Source organism: Cervus canadensis, chromosome 3 (genome assembly GCF_019320065.1).
Source record: "Cervus canadensis isolate Bull #8, Minnesota chromosome 3, ASM1932006v1, whole genome shotgun sequence".
NCBI lineage: Eukaryota > Metazoa > Chordata > Mammalia > Artiodactyla > Cervidae > Cervus > Cervus canadensis.
In genome coordinates, this window is record NC_057388.1 from 63,403,369 (window position 1) to 63,426,354 (window position 22,986).

At 41.2% G+C, this 22,986-nt stretch overlaps 1 protein-coding gene across 6 annotated transcripts in view; it reads left to right on the forward strand.

Moving 5' to 3' along the window:
• The window catches only part of CPVL (carboxypeptidase vitellogenic like), a 129,033-nt gene that overhangs the window by 101,083 nt on the left and 4,964 nt on the right, over positions 1–22,986 (forward strand). For 5 of the 6 annotated variants that reach the window (XM_043463313.1, XM_043463315.1, XM_043463317.1 and 2 more), the window contains 2 exons: positions 5,234–5,416; positions 16,885–18,051. In XM_043463313.1, the coding sequence (XP_043319248.1) occupies positions 5,234–5,416; positions 16,885–17,109 (408 nt within the window). In that variant the 3' untranslated portion in view covers positions 17,110–18,051. Of the gene's footprint in view, positions 1–5,233; positions 5,417–16,884; positions 18,052–22,986 lie in introns of those variants that run through there. The other variant, XM_043463316.1, reaches the window with a different exon arrangement.

Sequence of the window (22,986 nt, forward strand, 5' to 3'; positions counted from 1 at the left end):
GTCACTATACAGCATCACAGAATCCTTTAAAGAATGCAGTTGACTATACCCTGTAAGTGTTGGTACGTCCTATGGGGTATTGGCACTATGCAAGAGCTGTGGGTGGACCAGTGGCTAGGAGCGCTCCATTCTCCACAAGCCGAGGTTCTTCCATAGCTGCTTAATCACGGCCACTCCCTGCAACAGAAGTGAAGTGTCTGTCAGCAGCTGAGTAACGTCCTTGCACACATCCTGGTTCATAGAGCCAAAGTTACAGAGAGGTGTTGGACAAACAGGCTTGAGATTGTTTCTAAGCTGGACCTGTGAACTATATCTCCTCCCCCACTGACTTTTCTACAGCTTGAGTAGCACTAGACACAGATCTGTGGGGAGTCAGTAAATGCTTGTCGGTTTGTAGGAATTTAGTTCCTGTCTTATGGTGTTCGAGAAAGAAATTTGGAAGATGGGGATCTAGGATGCTTTCTGGCACCTCGCTGTGTCCCAGTAAAGTGAGACCTCCACTTTATGGTAAAGTGGAGGTGGGCCTTGTAATACTTCTCATCCCCACCTTGTGAAGCTGGATAAGAATAAAGCCATTATACACATGAAAGCACTTTGAAAAGTAATGAACATAATGAAAATGATTTTATCATCTATTCCTATTAAAAAAAAGAGAGAGATGCTTGTCATCCAGATCACCTATTGCCATCTCTTGTAAATGTTTGAATCCTGCAATGAGTTTTTAAGATCATCTCTTGATTGGTGGCTCAGATGATAAAAAATCTGCCTGCAATGCAAGAGACCCAGGTTCGATCCCTGGGTTGGGAAGATCCCCTGGAGAAGGGAATGGCAAGCCACTCCAGTATTCTGGCCTGGAGAATCCCATGGACAGAGGGGCCTGGTGGGCTACCATCCATGCGGTCACAAAGAGTCGGACACAGCTGAGCAAAGAACACTTTCACTTTCACTGCATGACTGAACTAAAGTTATGCTGTTTACCTAGTTGTCATGAAAAAAATTAACTGGTATCTGGTAACACTTGAGTCAGCAGAAATTATTCCTCAATAAAACATATCTTTTTGCCAAACTGAGGTGCCCAAACTCTTAGTGTTATTGTGTTCTGTTTTTTAATTTTTTCATTATGGAAGCATCCTAACCACATATACCCTCCAAACCTAGAAAAGAGTCAAGTTAAATCACTCATACTTTGATTACCTTAACTGCTGGTTTTTTTTTTTTTTTTTTTTGTATTCTTTTCCCAAGTTTGAAGCATCTTTTTAAAATGTAGTAATTATAGAGCTTCTGCATAGAGTAATTATGGGCTTCCCCGGTGGCTCAGATAGTAAAGAATCTGCCTGCAATGTGGGAGACCTGGGTTCGATCACTGGGTTGGGAAGATCCCTTGGAAGAGAACATGACAACCTACTCCAGTATTCTTGCCTGGAGAACCCCATGGACAAAAGGAGCCTGGTGGGCTACAGTCCATGGGGTTGCAAAGAGTCGGACATGACTGAGCGACTAAGAATACACAATTATAGAGCAGCAACAGTGGGATCATAGTTTTTCATTGGTTTTTTAATAAGAAGTATTTTTTCATGTCTTTGCATCACCATCAATTTCAACAAACTAACCAGTAAGACATGTAGTAAAAGAGAAGAAAATTCTCTAAAAGGAATGGCTCTGCTCTTTCACTGGGGCCTCACAGCTGACCAGAAAGGAAAGTGAGGACACCGGCTATTCAGGGGTGCTGCCTGCTATGTCCCTGGAAACCTACTCCACCAGCGCTTTCCCTGCCCCTTGTTTTGTGAGTCACTTCTGATTAGGGAAGTGTAGCTAAAAGCTGCATTCATTTCTGTCTCCTCCTCTCAATCTTTAGACCCTGTTGCTTAAAATACCAGCAAGCCTCAGGGGAAGGTTTACCCCAGACTGTCCCAGTTTTAGCCTGCAAACCCTGCATCCTGGGAAACTCCTCCATCCTGGGCAAACTGGGAAAGCAGATCACCCACCAGGAAGAAGTGGGCGAATGTGTGCACATCCTTCATCAGTGGCCAACCCGCTGGGGCTTAAGCCTGACTCTCCCAGCACTTCTCTGGCTCTCAGGATGTGGGTGGCCAACACGTGCCCTCTGACTTCAGGACCACCCACCCCTGTGCTACACCCACCTGGCTTCTCAGATCACTGTCACCGGATCTGGGGATCTCTCGCCCACTCACACAGCCCTGGAGGCACCCAACTGGGATATTCCTGTGGGGGCTAGAGAGAGTAAATATGACATTTAGATAAAAATGGCAGCTCTGAAATTCTTAAATTTAAGGCAGCGTTAAATGTCAGCTCTGAAATCACTTCGCTTGATCGTTATTAGTCTGATTTCTTGTTGTTGTTGTTATATTTGACTTATGTGCCCTGTAGAAGTTAAAAATGTTTTCCTTGCTTTTTTGCAAAGGAAGAATTTCCATTTGCCCTGCACAGTAGGCCTTCTGCACATCACATGCATGCACAAAATTATGCAGTCCGGCCCTTTACTTCCTTACTCTGGAGAGTTTGTACTCTTATTTAAGATGAGTCTGGAGAACAACAGAAACGGCTCAGGGATGGGCTTTGTTTCTGTTCAGTTCAACAAATGTGTACGTATCACTCTGTTTTTGCTGTAGCCTGTGGATTTTGCTATCATCCCTCAAAACTGAAGATTCAAATCTATTTCAATAAATGCCCTGATAAAGTAAGGTAGCAAGTGACACTCACGGTACAGGCTTCACACGATGGTGACAAAGAGCAAAAATGGCTAGGTACACGTGTGTGTGTGCTAAGCAGCATCTTTTCATTGATTTCTAGCAGAAGAATTACTTTATAAAAGATTGTATTCATTAATCAGCTATAATCAGCCCTTCCGAGAATGGTGAAGTATTTAAGCCTTGTTTGCTGGTACAGATCATATGTAATTGTTTCCATATTGTTGGTAAAGCAGCTGTGGGAGTTTTGCATGGGCCATAAGTACTCAAGGTCTTTGAGGCAATTTCTTTGTATAAACAATGCAAATTTTTATTGCTATAGTTGAATTTTTTAAAGAGGCTTTAAATCCATCAGGTTTTTTTTTTTTTTTTTGAGGGGAGGGGTTCTTCATAGGAGAGTGGAGGTGGTGATGGTGACTGAATAACATGAAAGACCCTGTGTTCTTATAGGGGAGGCCCAGGGCCCTTTCATCTCAGGCTGAATCCTGGCCCACTGCTGCTTAAGGATTTGGAGTGTGTAAAAGTCCTGGGCTTTTTAATTATGTGTAAGCCTTTTAAGACGCCTGTACCAGGAGAGCACAGATGGAAACATATGCAGTGTAACATTTTATATCCAATTTGAGGATTCGACCAGAGGTCCTGACTTGAGTCAAAACAGAGCTTCCACATGGATGAAAGGTAGCATGGAGTTGAAGAAAATCTCTTTGTTGGTGGTGGAGTGACAATACCTCATGAGAATCAACGATTGCAAAAAAATAGCCTAAGAAGAATAGAAGACAAAAGGGGAAATTATTCAGATCTCCACCAGCGAAATTAATCAACTCGATTCCTTTTTTAAAAGTTTTGTTCCATATTTGTAAATAAATGTATCAATGATATATATATATAATAATTGTGACATATATTTGGCATTCAGCTTTCTTTTTTCATTTAACTTTTAAAACTATTTGTGTGTTTGTTTTAGTATTTATTTTGCTGTGCTGGGTCTTTATTGCTGCTTGGGCTTTTCTCTAGTTGAGGAAAGTGGGGGCTACTTCTAGTTACAGTGCTCAGATTTCTCTCTGTGATGGCTTCTCTTGTTTGGGAACACGGGCTCTGGGGCCTGATAGCTTCAGCAGCTGTGGCTCCTGGGCTCTAGAGCACAGACTCAATAGTGATAGCCGATGGGCTCGGCTGCTCCACAGCATGTGGGATCTTCCTGGGTCAAGGATTGAACCCATGTCTCCTGCACTAGCAGGTGGATTCTTTACCACTGGGCCACCAGGGAAGCCCAGCATTCAGGTTCCATACTTAATATTATATGATAAGTATTTTCCACACTGCTTCATGGTTTAGTGAGACAGTTGAAGTGGCTTTGCAATATCCCATATAACATCTGTACCATGGTTATTTAACTACTCACTAATATGGAACTTTTAGACTGTGTTCAAATTTGTCTTTATAAAAATTCAATGAATTTGGTTAATTTTTTTTCAATTTCTTTGGGTTTATTTTCATAGAACTTATTCCACAAACTGGGATTAAGTCTCAACATTTTAAAGTCTTTGCATTAAACAGTGACCGTTGCTTTCCTGAAGAGTAGTACCATTGTACACTGTCCCCAGTAGCTTCACAGCGTTGGGTATTATCTGAATTCTTGTTCAAGCAACTAAAACGTTTGGGAAGAAAAGAGTTGCCTCAGAGTTTCCCCTACAATACCCATCAACTTGGCTTAAAAATGTATTCTAGGCATTTTGAAGGACATTCCTCATTGTTGACAAATGGCTATCATATTTAAGAATGGAGGCCTTTGGAAGGACATGGCAGACACTGCTGCCTCCAACAAATAAGAGACTTGAGGCACCTGCGTCTATCTGTCTGCCTCAGAAAATTATAGTTGCCACTGAAATGCAGGAGGGGAAAGGAATATGGATTAGCATCAGCTGACAGAATTCCCAGCTTGCCAGCTGCTGCAGGGCCTGAAAGTGAGGATAATGAAATGCAGGCTTCATGAAAGTCCTAGAGTGTAGTATTCCTTAGTTCCACTGAAATGTAATCACAGTCTTCTTCCTTTACATGTTACTGCTAAGTCACTTCAGTCATGTCCGACCCTGTGCGACCCCATAGATGGCAGCCCACCAGGCTCCCCCGTCCTTGGGATTCTCCAGGCAAGAACACTGGAGTGGGTTTCTTCCTTCACATAGCCACAAGTAAAACCTATAGCGCCGGGTAATATAGCACAAATGCTTTTGCATTTGTAGAGGTATACATAGAGGTATACATGAAGATTCCTATGAAGAACCAAACTTTTGGAAGAATGCAATGGTTGAGACAACGTTGAGTTTATTTCAGGTTGTTGGTATTTGTAACCAACTGGAAGAAAATGACCCTACGACCCTACTGAGTTCCTGGGCTGGCCTCTCTGAGCAGTACATCAGAGGAGCTTACATCCCCTTTTGTGTCTCATGTGCATTATCAGTACCTAGACACATGACTGGCTTCCCCTGCTGAATCCTTCATTTGCCCATGGCTTGATTTCGTTTCAGGTTCTAATCTACAATGGCCAGCTGGATGTCATTGTGGCAGCTTCCCTAACAGAGCGCTCCTTGATGGCCGTGGACTGGAAAGGATCTCAGAAATACAAGAAAGCAGAAAAAAAAGTTTGGAGGATTCTTAAATCTGATCCTGAAGTGGCTGGTTATGTACGGCAAGTGGATAACTTCTGTCAGGTATGAAAATGCTTCTGGGCATGCAGATTGTGGAAATGGGATGGTGGGATTGAAACTGAAGCCCAAGAGACTTCCTCAGTGATCCAGTGGTTAAGACTCCATGCTTCCACTGCAGGGAGCACAGGTTTGATCCTTGTTTGGGGAACTAAGATCCTACATGCAACTTGGCATGGCCAAAAAATCAAGCAATAAAACAGAGGGTATATACGAGAGGAATTAGACTTATGGGGAAAAAAGCCTGAAAACCCATTAAGGCATGGTCAACCTTAAGCAAAGACGTACAACAGCCAAAATACATGTCCCTCCTCTCCACAGAGAAGGATGGTCTCAGTTCATATTAAAGTACAAATACTCCATGTTAAGACAAAAGTTGACAGACACAGGTGTAGGTATTATTTAAGAGATAAGGTGACAATGAAAAATATAAAGTCTGTGTGCTTAGCTGCTCAGTCATGTCTGACTCTTTGCGACCCCATGGACTGTAGCCCCCCAGTCTCCTTTGTCATGGGGATTCTCCAGGCAAGAATACTGGAGTAGGTTGTCATGCCCTCCTCCAGGGAATCTTCCCAACCCAGGGATCGAACCCAGGTCTCCCACATTGCAGGAGGATTCTGGTGGGCTACAGTCCATTGGGTCACAAAGAGTTGGGCACAACTGAGTGACTAACACACACATTTTCAGAAATAGTTAACTCTAAAGTCAGATTCCAAAATATTGGACAAGTGGATGCTCTTCAGTTGCAGAAAATAATCTGGACTTAATTTTTCTTGTCTGTTTATCCCTAAAAATTTTTAAGTTTTTTGAATTGAATTCAAAAATTTTTTAAAAAGAAAAAATCAACAATTTCAACACCTGAAATTGCATTTTAACTGATGCCTTTGTACACAGGTAAAATTTTGTACATAAGTTTAACAGTGAAATGTGAGATTGATTCTGCTTTGGTACTTTAAAAAATCTTATTGAGTTATAACATAGAAAAGTTAACAAGTCACAAAACAGGTAAATGAAATTTCACAAAGTGAGCATATACATATGACAGTCACCCAGATAAAGAAATAAAATAGAACCAATGCCTGTTGTCCCACAGTCACTACCCCCTCCTCTCCAAGGTAACCACTGTCCTGACTTCTTGTGGCCTAGACTATTTTTGCAAGTTTTTGAATTTTTATAAATGGACACATTCAGTTTGTACTCTTTCCTGTGTGGTATTTTTGCTCAGCTTTATGTGCATGAGATTTATTTATACTCTTTTTTATGGCAATTTGATCCTTTTTCCTGCTATGCCTAGGAGTTTGAATGTCAGACATTAGACAGGTCAAGTTATGGAGAGTTTGAGCTTTTGGCTGATGATATTTACCTTCAAAGAGATTTTGATTTGCTTCTGTCAGGCAATTAGAATACAGACAAGTACCTTTATCAAGTCTGGAATTGAGTGTATTTAAAACTGTATTTTAGCTGGCCTATTTCCATGGCCCTAAATTGACATTTGTGGTATTAACCAGGGGCTCTACCCTTTGGCAGAGCACGAACACCAATATTTGTTTCCCAAAGCTCCTTTCAAGTTTCCAGTCTCTTAACTACCACTTTATGCTTGGTTTTGTCACCTCTTGGCCCCTGAATCAACCTTTGCTTTGGTGCAGACAGGGTCAGAGAATGTCACACTCAGCTTGTTGTGCACATGTGCACAAAGAAACCTTTCCCTTAGTCTCTGCAACCTGTCAATATGTTGTATCGTGTGGAAAGAAGGAATTAAGGCTACATATGGAAATAAGGTTGCTAATCATCTGACCTGGAGATGGGGAGATTATTCCGGATTATCCAGATCAGCCCAATATAATCACAAAGATCCTGATAAGTGAACGAGGGAAGAGGTGAGTCAGTTTTGAAGGTGCTGCACTGCTGTATTTGAAGGAAGGACCATGGTCTAAGGCATGCAGGCCACCTCTGGAAAACTAGAAAACACAAAGAAACAGATTCTCCCCTAGAGTCTCCAGAAGCAAGGGAACCCTGGCAGCATCTTAGTTAGTTTGCAGCTATCTGCAAGCAGGGAAGAGAACCCTCACCAGAAACCCAATCAACTAGCACCTTGATCTTGGACTTCCCAGACACCAAAACTGTGAGAAATTTCTGTGGTTTAAGCCACTCAGTCTACAGTAGTCTCATAGGATTATTGAGGGGACTTAATAAGCTAAGCAACTTAAAGCAGCCCCTGACTCACAAGAAATATTTGCTAGTATTATTATTACTGTGGATCACATAAGGATGTATATAACAAAAGGGAAATCATAAATAGTAAAAATCAAGATCAGAGAAAATGTTTGATATTTTCCCTTAGAGGAAATCAACCCTTAGAGGAAAGTTGGGATATTATTGTTCAGATTATTAAAGGCAAACAACGCATGCCGAGAGGCCAGGGCATAATGCTGGGCATGTCTTTGCCCCCATCTGCTGCACCGCTTTATGATGAGAATCCCACCAGGCACACTCAGCATGTCCTCCACAACCTCTGATGGCCGTCTCAGCCACCTGCTATCTTATGTCCCCCAGACCAGCATTATGAATGCCTCTGGTGCCTGGCATCACACACGTGTCCTGCTCAGCACCGTGCATGGAATGCCCAGCTTGGGGGGTGAGACTGGGGCTGCAGGGCGGCCTGGGCCTCAGAGGTGGGAAGAGGGATGTTGACCTTCACTCAGAAACTTGTGGCAAATATCACACTGAGCCCGCTGACTCCTCTGGTGAATGCAAAACACATTGAGAGATTAAACGGCACTCCTCCGACTGCCAAGAACTGGGTAACAAAAGAAGCGAGGCCCACATGTGTTTGTGATAGAAGTGTTTTACCGCACGGCGAGGGGGCTGCATTTTATGTAGGTGATTTTACAACGCTGGCAGCGCTCCTCTCCCCTAATGCCTCCACGTAGGATTGGGGGTGGCTTGTGGAGGTGGGGGAGGGCGGGCAAGAAGGGTGGAAAAGAGCTCCGATGTTCACAAAGGCATTCTCTGTGGATTAGGGATACCGTTCAAATGTCAGGCGTCTGATAATGAAAAAACCGGGCGTCAGCCATGGACGCAGCTTTTTAGCATTTGACACACAAAACAGAAGCATGTGTCTGTGTCTGCCAAGAGAGAAACCTCGCTCTCTGCCAAACTCCACAGCTCTTCATTTAAAAATTGAAACCAAAGTAGACTTGTCTCTGAATGGTTCCTTAAAATGTCCACTTAGAGGAGTGACGGCTCTCCCAGGAGAGCGACAAGGTACTGAGATGAGGGAGCATTTCTCCATCAAGGGATGCCTAGGGAAACCAACCAGCTCCTTCCACCCCTCAGAGATCAGATGAAGAACAAGTCTTCGGGTTGCCCTTTGCTGCTCTAGCTGCTTCTATCTGAACTGTTCTAAGAATCAGACTCTCTCTTGTTACATCATCTGCGAAGTAATGGGCTTTTTCAGCCTCAGTTTGTTCATCTGTAAATTACAAGATTTGAACTGAGTTATTTCTAAAGTGAAAGTGTTAGTCATTCAGTCATGTCCAACTCTTTGCAACCCCATGGGCTGTAGCCTGCCAGGCTTCTCTATCCAGGAGATTCTCCAGGCAAGAATACTGGAGTGGGTTTGCCATTTCCTTCTCCAGAGGATCTTCCCTCCCCAGGGATCGAACTTGGGTCTCCTGCATTGCAGACAGATTTTTCACCATCTGAGCTACAAGGAAGATATCTTTAAAGAAAGATCTGAAATAGATTTTTCATTAATGTCCAGAGAGGCTCAGTTTGCAAGCATTATAGAATAGATGGTGGCCTTCGGAGAGAGAGAGTGTGCGTGTGTGTGTGTGTGTGTGTGTGTGTGTGTGTGTGTGAGACTCAATAGCATTACAGCATAGATCAAAGGTATAATCCTCTCTCTGCTTGGCTGGTGACAATCCATGTCCATCACTGTCAGACCACCCTGCTGCACCTTTTGGGGTCTTTCTCTGCCTTTCTCCAGATGTCCCAGCTGCTGGTCATGATCTGTTTTGATATAATCACTGCTTTTGAAATGCAGGATGTTTTTGTTCTTACATCATTGAATCATCAACTCCAAACATGCCAAGATGCCACATTTATAAATATAACATTTTCATCAGAATAATAACACTGATGAATTCTTTAAAAACAGCTTTCTAGAAAAAACTTCACGAAGCTACATTTTCTGGGGGAAAAAAGCATTTTTTTATATCTTTATTTCACTGAAAATATTTTTATGGAGAATAATTATTTTTCATGTAGAAATTGAAGACATGAGTCAGCTTTCATTCCTGTGCAATCATAGTGAGCGTAGTTTCTTCTACCATGAATTTTGCATTATTTCCAACAAGTCTCTTTTTCCTGATTGCAACTTGAGGTATCATAATTTTTGTTTTCATTATCAGTATCAGCTTAGGTTATTCAATAAATAATTTTCTCTATCCTGTAGGTAGCATTTTCCAGCTGGAGCAAATTTTAGATCTCACTTTCCAGGTGGAGAAACTAAAGCCTAGAGGTTAAATGACTGTCCCAAAGTCCCATACCCATTTCATGTCTGAAATTAGATTCGATTTCTGGTCCCCTGGCTTCCAGCTCAGTAGTTTTCTACTTCACAAGGGCACTCACCTCTGGAATGATGGACTGGCAGCAGTAAGCTAGTACGCTTGAAACTGGAGCCTGCACGCACATCTGCCATAATTAAAGCAGGCCTGAGAAAGAATGTATTTTACTTCTAGTGTTAGTTCTTGAGTTACATACATGTGCCTTTCTATAGACAGAGTATCAGGGATTTTTTTAAAAGGTAGGTGGTGCTTAGTAGGTGGTGAGGCAAGGCTCATCCAGTGTTAAGAAGGGTTATAGATTTACCTGGGGAGTTTGTATTTTAGTAAAAGAATCAACCCTGAAATTGGCTAAAATGAGCAGAGGAGAAGCATAGTGGGCAGAGCCTCAGAATGGGGGCATACAGAGCAGGGCACAGGTGGAGTGCACAGCCTGGTTTTTATTCTGGTGCCTGGAGGGTGAAAGCTGGGAGAGACACTGGAAAGGGATCATGGAGCCTCGACAGTGGGCAAAGGGGTGAGTGTTCCATTGTTTTAAGCAGTAGGAGGGGTGGGAATTGAAGAATTTTTTTTCCAATTTTTTTTATTGTGATAAAATATATATTGAAAACTTGCCATCGTAACCATTTTTAAATATACAGTTGAGTGGTATTAAGTGCATACATATGATTATGTACCATCCATCTCTACAGCTCTTTTCTTCTTGTAAAGCTGCTGCTGCTGCTAAGTCGCTTCAGTCATGTCCGACTCTGTGCGACCCCATAGACGGCAGCCCACTAGGCTCCCCCATCCCTGGGATTCTCCAGGCAAGAACACTGAAGTGCGATGCCATTTCCTTCTCCGCTTATAAAGCTGAAACTCTGTAATTATCAACACCAGCTCCCCATTCCTCCTTCCCCAGTCCTTGGCAATCACCATTCTACCCCATCTCTAAGAATTTGAGTGCTCTAAGCATCTCATGTAAGTGGAAGCATACAGTGTTTGTTGCTGTGGAAGATAATTAAGCACATTTTCAAAGCTTTGGAAAGTTTAAATTGGCAGCAATAGGATAAATTCAGGGCAGAAATAGGTCAGAGAAGAAGGAAAGTGAAGTGAAAGTGAAAAGTCTCTGGAATTTTCCAGGCCAGAGCACTGCAGTGGGTAGCCTTTCCCTTCTCCAGGGGATCTTCCCAACACAGGGATCGAACCCAGGTCCCCCGCATTGCAGGCGGATTCTTTACCAGTTGAGCCACCAGGGAAGCCCCAGAGAATAGAAGAGTCATGTTAGGAGCTGTACTGGAAGGAAGTTCTTCATCTGCCTCCTGAGACCACCTTCTTGGTGCTTGATCCTGAGGTCCCAAAATAGAGGCGATAAAGTTTATAATGTCCAAGCTGTGAGGACCGATTCCTGTTTGAAAGATAGTGTTTGCTGTACAGTTAAATGAACTTGAAAGCTAAATACCCACAAGGACTGCCTGGCATGCTGGTGGCATCCCCGTGCCCTCCTCAGGCTCACAGCAAGCCCCCCAGTCTCCAAAAGCACAAGCCCTGAGCCACGACTTATATTTTGACCTTGACTCATGTTTGGCCTTACAAAGTTCTCAGCCTGTGGTCTGCCACACTCTTCTCAGGGGTTTCTCCCTAAGTTTCCAAAAGGAGTAAGACTTTCCGCTGGGGGACACGTGCAGAGAATACAAAGGGGAGGAGCCCACCACCCTTGAAGCTTGACTGTTTTGGAGAGTCAAGATCGATGGGAGATGGTTTGGGGTAATGAGAGGAAGGTGGACTGTGGAGTTAGACCAACCTGTGTGAATTTCAGTTTTGCCACTTACTAGGTGTGGTTGTTGGTTCACGGGGGTCTCAGGAAGGCCAAAAGAGACACCAAGGATGGCTCCCGACCCTCCAGCATTTGCAAGCCCTCAAGCCACTGGTCTACCACACACTTTCTTAGCCACAATTTTATAGAATATTTGTAGCTTCCCTATAAAGTATGTGATTGTATTTACTAATTTATAAATAAAGAAACAGAAGTTTCACCTGGGAAACTTGCTTAAGGTTTCAAGTAGCAGTAGTACCAGGGATTTAACAGTCCGCATCTTGCTCTTTGCTCTGCACCACCGAGCTTAAATACCTGGGACGGCTATGGAGCGGGAAGGATGGAATACTCCAGTTGCCCGCCAGACCTCGGCTACAAGTCTCCCCTCAGGGTGTGTATGTGGTGGTGGTGACAAATGTGGGTGGAGTGTTGGTGGCGGCCAGTGTATTTGGCAGCACATCCAGTCCACACAGAAGAGTGTTTTCTAAAGAAAAGCAGAGTGCTTACAAGGAGGAGGAGGAGGAGAAAAGCCTGGTGTGCAGACAGAAAGCAATAACAACCACAGCTCTTCATTGTGCTTTTCTAAAACTAACATTAACTGTTTTGTTCCTTTGACTACATGCAACTGAAAAATGGAGAAAAGAATATCCATAGTCCTTTGAGTGGAAGGGAAGGTCAGGCTAGGATTTCAACATGTCCACAGATAATCCTCAGAGGGAATGATAGAGAGTCGGCCACTTGCCTCTCTTGACCTTCCTGCTAACAATTCTTTTTTTTTTTTCATTTAGAATTTTAAACAGCTTAGGGAGCATTAGAAACTATTTCTGAAGGAACCAAAGTTTCCTTCAGAAAGGTCTTCAGCAAGTCCTTGGTTGCACTGACTACGATCAGAGTAAGCAAACAACAATAAATGTCACTTTTGCATTCAACTAGTTGATAGGGGATGAGAAGTTAAAACAATATTTAATGGAGGAAAGTAACTGTCAAACAGATTTGAGACAATGATTACCAAATGCAACTAATTCCAGGGAGAATGTTTTGGCTATGTTACAGAAACTGTTAAACAGAATCTTCATCTCTATCCCAGCTGTGTTGATTTCTACCAAAAGGGATGGCCTTATCCATGGGTTCTTTGTCTCCATCTTCCAGACCTGGGGAAGGCTCTTCTGTCCATTTATGGGAATCAAACTGTGGGAAGACAATCAGAATATAGCAATCAAACAATCCCCTGCCCTCACTAATAAGACTTGCCATTATTAGAGAGTTTCATGGCTATTACAAGTTAGGTTCTCCAGAAGCAGGTATTGAGGCAGACTTTAGGGTACAAGATGTTCATTAGGCATTAACACCTGAGAAAAGAAGGAGTAGAAAGCAGCATTGGCAGAGGAGGAAATCAGACTATGATGCAGGCCTGAAAACCTTGGCCAACCTGGGAGGGAGGTCCAAAGAGAGTAGTTTGCATCAGAGTATCTTACATCAGACGAAAATGATCGGCCTTTGTATGCCCCCACCTCACTTAGTCACCAAATGTGGGATGCCCCAGGAAGGGCATCATTTTGGGAGAGGCTGTGCTGTGCGGCTGAGGCAGACCCTGAAGGAGCTGACAGCTGAAGGCTGTCTGCTGACTGGATTTCCCACAGCTGGACCACAAGTCCATCCTTGAAGGAGGATCTGATGATGCATCTCTCTGTCTACCACAAAGACCACCCAGATGGTGCAGTTGCAAGCTCTCAGGATTTGTAGGGGGCATAGGTGGGGGTGGTAGACAGCAGTAGGAGCTGGTGGTTTGCCTAAGACCACATAGGATATTAGTCTTCCTTTGTTTGCATAATATACACTTTGACTTAAGCTGTCATGTCATTATGTCTTCTCTCTTCATTAGAAAGATGAATCCAGTCTTGTTTTTCAATTTACATCAAGATTCCAAGATAGGAATAACAGATCTTTCAGGGGAAAAAAATAAAGAGTTGTTAGTATATATTTCCTTCTTACAGTTATTTGTTACAGAATAAGGAATCACTCCAAAACGTACTGGCTTAACCCAACAACAATTTATTATTTCTGACAATTATGTGGGTGGAATGGGCTCAGCAAGGAGGTTTTTCTGATTAGGATAGTTCACATCTGCAGCTGCATTCAGCTGAGAGTTTGGCTAAAGCTGGAACATCCAAGTGAGTCTCTTCTCCTCTAGCGCTCTCTCCATATGACCTCTAACCATGAGGTGTCCTGGCCTAGACTTCACAGCATGGCGGAAGGCCTCCTAAATTGAGAAGCAAGAGATGCCCATCCTTTTAAGGCCAGGGCTCAAAAATCCAAGACTGTTATTTCCATTGCATCATCTTGGTCAAAGCAAATCACAGAGCAAGGCGAGATTCCTCTTGCTAACAAGAATGGCAAAGAACTTGGGATCATCCCTTTCCATTACATTTTCCTAATCCAATGTGTCTCAACCCTTGCAAATATAGATTCCCAAGGCCTGTTTCCAGATATTCTGACTTTATTGGTCTAGGGTTAAGACCTGAGCTTATTTAAGCTTATTGAGCTTATTTATATTTAAGCTTCTTAGGGAATTTAATATGCAGCTGGTTTGGGGACATAAACTGTATGTCTTTTGTTCCTTTATTGATACTGAAATGGCTTCCATCTATCTCACAGGAATCCTGTGTGGCTTATGTTTGGATAAACTTCTGTTCTGATACCTAAAAGAAAGAAAAGAAAGTGAAGTCGCTCAGTCATGTCTGATTCTTTGCGACCCCGTGGACTGTAGCCCACCAGGCTTCTCTGTCCATGGGATTCTCCAGGCAAGAATACTGGAGTGGGTTGCCAGTTCCTTGGTGCTCTAAATCCTGACCTATTTTACTTACTTACCAGCCAACCAGAAACCTGAGAACATAGTTTCACTCTTAACAAACCAGCCATTGATCTGAAGCATCACATTTAGAAAAGTGTCCTCTAGTCAACAGTATTTACTGATGTGGCTCTGATTCTCTGAAATACTCAGCCAAAACCTTAAACTAAATTTTAAACCTCAGTTCCCTGCCACATATTGTAGGTTGACAAGTGGTCTTTGTTCTCTCAAAACACTGATAGACTATTGGTAATTTAGACTCATAGAAAAACTTTTATTTCCTCAAAACATTAGCTTCCTTTTCCCAGCAGCATTCTGTCCTAGACCGAAACGATGTGGTCCTCATGTGCGGTGTCTTCAGATAGTAGTGCGTTCTTATTACTTTCCAGCAAGGATACAACTAAGTCAAGCAGGGTCTCCTGTAAACATCATCCAGAGAGTTCTCAGCAAGGATGTCCACCAGTCACAGTTTGTTTCTGGATATTAATTATTGATCCAATAATATATTAGATAGATATGTTCTGTGCCAAAGCAAAAATAAAATTGCAATGATTTAGACTGAAGCCTTATCAGGAGTAAACTTAATGCTTCCTAGTTAGGTTATTTAATAGATTGCCAACCTGGGGTGAGGCTTTTTGGTTAGGATTTAAGAGGTCAGTGAACTTATAAAGGGGAAAAATTGCATCTTTATTTTCACTAACCTCTAACTGGAACATCATTTCCTCCTATTATGAATTATGAAATTTAGCATTTCCTTCCATTATGAGTGTAGGCAACAAACCACAGCAGTATTAGCAGTGCCTTTGACTTTGTCACCATAGAAAGCAGAGATAGTTTCATACCAAGTACAGATGCTGTTGCAAATAGCTAGAAACAATGCTTATGCCTAAAGTTATAGAAGTTATCAGACCCACAAGTTGCTCTTCTGTTATGTGTTCATATAGAAGGACATATGTTGATGTGTCACAAATTCATGTTTAACTGTTATTTTGCTTTGTGGTTTTTAACATTTATTTGTATTCATTTTATTTATTTGGCTGCACTGGGTCTTAGTTGTGGCATGTGGGATCTAGTTCCCTAACCAGGGATCAAACCCAGAACTCCTGCACTGGGAGCACAGAGTTTTAACCACTGGACTACCAGTGAAGTCCCATGTTTAACTGTTTTGATAATGTCAATCTATAATTTTAATTTGTAATCTATAATACGTATGGCATCTGGTCCCATCACTTCATGGGAAACAGATGGGGAAACAGTGGAAACAGTGTCATACTTTATTTTTTTGGGCTCCAAAATCACTGCAGATGGTGACTGCAGCCATGAAATTAAAAGACGCTTACTCCTTGGAAGGAAAGTTATGACCAACCTAGACAGCGTATTGAAAAGCAGAGACATTACTTTGTCAACAAAGGTCCATCTAGTCAAGGCTATGGTTTTTCAAGTGACCCTGAAGTATACGGAGTAAGAGAGTAGATACTGTGTTAGACCTGGATTAGCTCCTAGCTCCACCACTTACTAACTGTGTGACCTTGGGCAAATTACTTAACCTCTCTTAGAAGTTCCTCATCATAATATTAATACCTAATTCTCTTGCAGAAGCATTCATTATCAGGATTAATTAAGATAATGCTTATGTATTCCTTGACACTCTGGCACCTAGTAAGCATGTAATAAATATTAATTTTATTGTCTTTATTGGCCTCTCCTAGCCTGAATCTGTTTTCACAGGACAAGAAGCTCCCCCAGCCCCATCTAATACAGTCCTTACGAAATACTGTGTCTTAAAGGCTCAGATGATGAAATGGGGTATTATTCATCAGGCAGACCTAGAAATATTTCCACTGTATCTAGTGTTCACTTTATCGTAACATGGAAACAGTCTTGATGAGAGATGGAAGAAGTGGAGGGGCCTGCACATTTTGTTCATGGCAGTCTAACAACAGTATATGAAAGTTACTAAATTGAGTGATGAGATGTTTCTAAAGCATTTGAGTCCCTTCTAGTTTAACAGTGATCTGAAACATCCCTGTTGACAGTAAATGAAGCATCCAGCCTTTGTTTTTTTTTCCCCCCACTTATACTGAGTTTCTAACATACAGAAACAGGGAAGAAGGGGAAAATAGGAGCTTAGATTTAGAGAATAAAAATAATCTAGCAAAACAAAACAAAAAATGTTTGTCAACTTCTTGCTCTTCTGCTCTCCGGCATGGAGATGTGGGTGTTTATTTTTGTTCCTCTGTTTATTATTATTTTTTTTTTTATGCAGCAACCGGAGTCCCAAGGTTTCCATTCTGGTACCAGTTCTGTCTTCTTGCAGCCGCTTGCCAGAAGGGGACTTCCCACTTTTGGATTTGTTTTGTTCAATTGCTTCTCCATATTCTCCCCATTTACCGTGTTTAGACATATGGTCCATTTCATTATCTCTGTGTTGGGCGGAAGGAAAAAGCACAACAGAGAACATGTTAAATTTCTTATAGATTCATTTTTATGAGTTTGGCAGTATCAGTAGGTGGGTTTTTTCTTTTCTTCTTTAATTAAAAGTTGAAGAATCACCAAAAATATGCATTATACTTGTATAAGATCAAACAATGATAAATGACTAGCCCTGTGCTTACCAGTCGTTTAGGAAATGTAGCATTACCAGCAGCCCATCCTCCCAGTCCCATCCTCTTCCCTCACTGGAAGTGAGGTTTACCTGGAGGTAAACCACTGCCCTGCATTTTGTTTCTACCATCCTTTTTAAAAAAATTTATAGTTTTATTACAGATAAACATCTCCATAAACAATATTTTACTTTTCGTGTTTAGTTTTACATAAAAAGAATTCTTCTGTATGTATTTTGCAACACTGTACTTTTGCTCTTCAGAATTTTGAGGGTCACCCATGTTGATATGTTCAGGATTGTGCTTTATTCCTTTTCACTGCTGTGTAGTATTCTGTTGTATGATTACATCATCCATCCATGCACTTGGGTTGTTTCCAGCTTTCTGTTACTATAAATATTGCTGTTATGAACAGTATTGCTGCACATATCTCCTTGGGCCTGCATGCTAGAGTTTCTCTTAAGAATAACGTATAGAGGTAGAACAGATGATTTAACAGGGTTTGAACCTCTTTAGCTTCCTTAGATAATGCCAAACTGTTTTCCCAGTTGATTGTATTCTTGCCAGTAATATACAAGAGTTCTGATTATTCCACTGTATCACTAGCTCCTGGACTTGTCTCTGGGCATCTTTCACCTGAGCTTGTGAAGTGGAAAGGGGCCTTAATGTCCTTTTCCATGTCTAACATTCATAGTCTAGCTTCCTTTTCTCTTGCTCTCTTTCCCCTATTCTTCTCTGGCTATTGTCAATTAAAAGACTGTAGCATCCACACCCAGTAAAAGGATGGAATGGACGTGTCATGTCTAAGTCTTGGTGCTCCTCTAGTTGGGAGATGCAATTTTCTTTTTCGATGACGTGGGTTAATGTTGACTATCAAAATACCCAGCTTAAAACAATTAGAAATTTAGTCCTTCAGCACCTTTTCGCCTCAGCTTACCAACAGTGACTTAGTATAAGAAGCAACTAATAAAAGAGACATTTCAACATACGTCTGGATTTGCAGGCAAGTGCTGGACTACAGGGAGAAAAATCTGAATCTTTTTCTAACACTTCCATCACTTTTCCACTGAAAGAACAAGGAAATGGTTTAGCCAGTTGCTTTGCTGTGATTCTTACCAGAAAATTAAGAATAGTGATTGGCAAATACGACTCACCCCATTCTTTAGCTAGCCTTTCTCGAATTTGGTTTATCGTACCCTTCTTGCTAACTTGATTTTACTCACTTAGTGCTTGACACAGAAACCACAAAGAACTACTTGAAAAACACTGATTTTATACAAAACAATTAGGAAACCTACAGCATTTTGGAGGACATAAAAAAATGGCTACGTTACATTATGATTTCTTAAATAAAACAGTTTTTGCTTTGTGGTATTTTAAGAAAAGGCACAAATTTTGAACACATATTCAGGAACACTCTGAATATGTGTTTTAACTTGTTGTTTAAACTTTTTCCTTTTAAAATAGCCTCCTTAGCTGGTCTTAACTAGTCTTCTTCCTCTCCAACCTACCCTTCTCTTTGTGCTTTTTCCAAAATGCAAGTCCGATCCAGTTTTATCCTTGTCTAAAATCTCTCACTAACTCCCTGAAGAATGAAGTCCCAACCCTATACACACAAAAGTAAAGCTACTTGATCTGGCCTCTGCTTCCTTCCCCAACCTGGACTCTCCCTCTCCCTGTTTCTTAATTAGAATCCGGAAAAACAAAGCGAAACACGTTATAGTTCCCCAAACACACCTTACTATTTTGTCAGCCAGTAATTCCCATGAGATTCCCTCTGCTTTTCATATCAGGCCCTTCTTCCTCCTCCAACTGCCTGGAAAACCCCGATTTGCCTTTCAGAGCTAAACGCCAGTATCACCTCTAGGAAGCGCTTCTCCCAGAATCCTCCTCCTCTGCATCTCTATGTAGGCAGCTCCTGTTGCAGGTACCCGACTGGGGTTTCATTTGCCTTTCTCCCCTATTTGACATGGAGCTCCTTGAGGATGGGAACAGTATCTGATTTATGTTTGTAGCAAGCCCCTTAGCACAGTTCCTAGCACCCAGTAAATTTCAGTGAATTAGAATTAAAATCAAGTTGGCCCCTACCTTATGCCCACACCCCTCTCACTACTGTGTGTATTCAAATACTACAGTTCTCAGGGAATGTAATAGTAGCTCACCACTGTACACACCAGAATTCCTTCTAGGAAATAGACTAGACATGCTGAGATAATGAATAGTTCAGAACAATTCCCATCAAGCGAAAGGATGCATTGTTTATGTCCGCCGAAGACTATTTCCTTTCTGTGTTACATAAAAGAAAAAGGGAGAAATATTCTGGGAAACAAAAATTTATGGAAGGAGTTGTAGAAGTTTCATTATCTCAGTGGCTGCCTAGTGTATCCTCTCCAAAAAAAATTGAATTCTCGGTATTTGATGATTTTTTTTTTCCCTTTTCTTAAAACACACACACACACACACACACACACAGAGCTTGCTTCCTGAAAACAAAGGAAATAATAAACAATAGCAACTCCCAATTTTACTCTGATTATTTGCCAAGAGTCAGTTTAGTTCATGTGATTCTATTTCATTAGAGAGGACTGATTAGCATAAAAAGAATGTTTCTAAATTAAGCTACCCAAATATTCACTTAGTTAATACTCAGGGAGCTAATTTATTGTATTATTTAAAATATAAATTGGATAGCAGAGCTATTTGCTGAGGTATAACAGCTAAGCAATGATGCATAATTTTCTCTTAGCTGCTGAGTTTTTTTTTTTAATAACCTATTGAAATTTAACAGAGAACCATTTCATTATGGGAAGTGAATAAATACTAAGAAGGCTAACATTTAAAGTATTATCCACACATGGAGAATGGGTTTTAAAAATTAATGATATTTGAGGAACAAAGAGGGAATTGGGGTTTGCTTTTTAAACAGTAACTTTTTGTTGTTCTAATTTGAAGTGTAACCAGATTTACTTATCTGGTTGCTTATAGGAACCAAGTTGCTTATGGGAATATTAAATGGAGCCAACATGGTACAATGTAGAGTTGGGTAGAGAAATGAAGGGACAAAATAAGGTTGTGTTGCGATATTGCTGCGTTGTCAGCTGGACTAAGGGCACTATTTTTGCCTTGCACTCTTTGGTTTATCAGTAAAGACGGTGTAGATTGGAAGCAGGCAAATATTAATATTCTTCTTGTTGTTCAGTTGCTAAGTCGTGTCCGACTCTTTTTGCAACCTCATAGACTGTGGCCCACCAGGTTCCTCTGTGGGTTGCCATTTCCTTTTCCAGAGGATCTTCCCAACCCAGGCATCGAACCCGCGTCTCCTGCATTAGTAGACAGATTCTTTACCACTGGGCCACCAAGGAAGTCCATTAATATTCTTACCTTCTTGCAAAATATTTGAAACCCAGCCCATCTGAGTCTAAGTGTCAGAGAACCAGTGGTCTGAGGTAAACTAGCTTGGAAAGGAAGGGAGTTGCTGATCTCTAGTGCTTGCTGATTTCCATGGTGTAAGTTGTCCCACCATGGCTGATTTCAGGGTACCAACATGATGTCACTGAATGTGGAGTAGATCAGCAAAGTGCTTATTAATCCAGTCTCCTGAGCCAGTGGAAAAGGACTTCAGTGCACTACTGCTGGAGCCAACCTGCCCTGCTGTTTGCAGGAAGCCAGATTTTGGCAAGTTGGCTGGCCCTTGTTTCTAAGTTACCCAGCAGACAGTGAGTCAGGATCTAAGTCCTCACACCACTCCTGGCAGAGAGCATTTGCTGCTCTAACCTCTGCCCTCTCCTCTACACTCAGTCTCTCCTCCAAAAGAAAACTACAAACTGTAGCTCATAAAGTTAGATATTGAGTAAGGTAATTAATGAACTGGATTGTGCTTTTTATTCCCTTGTGGATATCAAATATAAAAACTGGACATGAAGGAAGTGAAGTTTTGATTACTTTTTAACTGCATCAAATCCTGTGTTATAAAGTGTGTTCATAAAAGGGAAAAAAAGACAGTGGCTTTTTGCCATTCTGCTAAGACAAGTAAGGTCTTGCTTGCTTGACATTTCTGTGTGGAGAGAAAAGGGTGTTTGGCATTGCATGTGGTGAAAGGGGGTGGAGGGAAAGAATGGGATGGATCCTGGTGTTGGCAGGCTTAAGGGATACAGTTTGCTCTAGACAGGTAAGCATATTGACAAAGGTTTGTAGACAGGTAAGCATATTGACAAATGTTTGATTTCATATTTAAGTTGCTTTCTTTCTTTAATTGGGACCGTCTTTTCCATGGAAGGAAGGATTCATAGCATGGAAATAAAAGAAGCCTAGAAGAGAAATATATCCCTTCCTAAAGAAAATACTGTGATGTATCTTTCTGAAAAAGTATAGTAATGAAGTTTACAGTTCTTATCTTCTAATCTTATCTTCTTATCTTCTAATCTTTCTCTGCTCTTAAAAGGAAAACATACTCCTCTGACTATAAAAATTCAGATAATGATACTCTGATAACCTTTGGTTGAGTGCTTATCATTTGCCTATATGCTACGTGGTACGAGCTTAATATGCATCTGTGGACTGAATGCCATGGGATATTTTATATGCATTGTTTCTCTGAATTCTCACAGCAAGTTTAGTTTTCTTAAGGTGACTAATCATTTCAGATTTCAGCATTAGCACTAAAGTTTCTATGCTCCTAATAACTTCTCAGTCCTGGCTAAGCTGAGACAACTGGTCGCCTTAATTCCTATCTCCATTTTACAGATGGGAAAATAGGGATAGTTAAGTCATTGTGCCCAAGTCACAGAGCTAGGCTCAAACCTAGATCTGCTGACTCATGATTCCATGACCTTAAATTTTTATTGTTGTTCTTAATAGTGACATTGGTTTGGCACATGCTATTAATGTATCATAATGAAAAGTGGAAATCCTAAATTATGATTTTGTTTCAAATGATTAAATTAGATGGTGCACCTGGAAAGCACCTTGGAACTGTGGGTAGCACCAAAGTTATGTACTGACTACTCTAGAAATGATGCCACTGCTGTAGCTACATTTAGGTTAGCTAAAGCACCTTTTCGCCCCAATAATCGTTTGCTACTGTAGAACTTACAGTGGTAAATGTGAAGGAGTCTTCCCAGTGTGGGATCAACACTGAGCCTTGATCTTGGCTTTTTTTCTTTTACTGAAAGTGACTCGCCTCACTCTTTTATTATGAGGTGACTGCTAGCAAGTTTTGGCTTATTTTTTTATTCTTATTCCCAAGTACCTTTTCTTTTTAATATACATTTTATTTCAATGCCTATTTAATTTATACTCAGAGTTAATGTCTGAAAGTAAAAAGGTAAGCATTTGTAAATGTGGAATGGAATAAAAGTAATAAAAGAACTTTAATGTAAGTCAGAAACAAACAAGATGATCTTGAGTGTCTCCATTAATCTGTAGTAGAAAACAAGGACTAGAAATCTGTCCTCTTTAAAATAAATAAATAAAATTCTAAAACAAAAATAATTCTCTGTATAACTTGAGCTTACTGAATCCTTTTAAGGTATTTGTTAGAATAAATTCCTTTAAAGTGAAAAAAATGATGAACTGCTGATGAGAAATGGCAGAAGGACTTTGTAGCTGTGGATGAAATCTTAAATTTTGATTTTTGGGACCAAGTGGGGGAAGGTAGGTAAGACTTAAATCAAGACACCCAAGCTCCAGCCTGACACTGTCACTCACAAGCTGTATGGCCTGAAGTCAGGCACCAAAACCTCCTCTGTGAATCGGAGGAAGAGAGG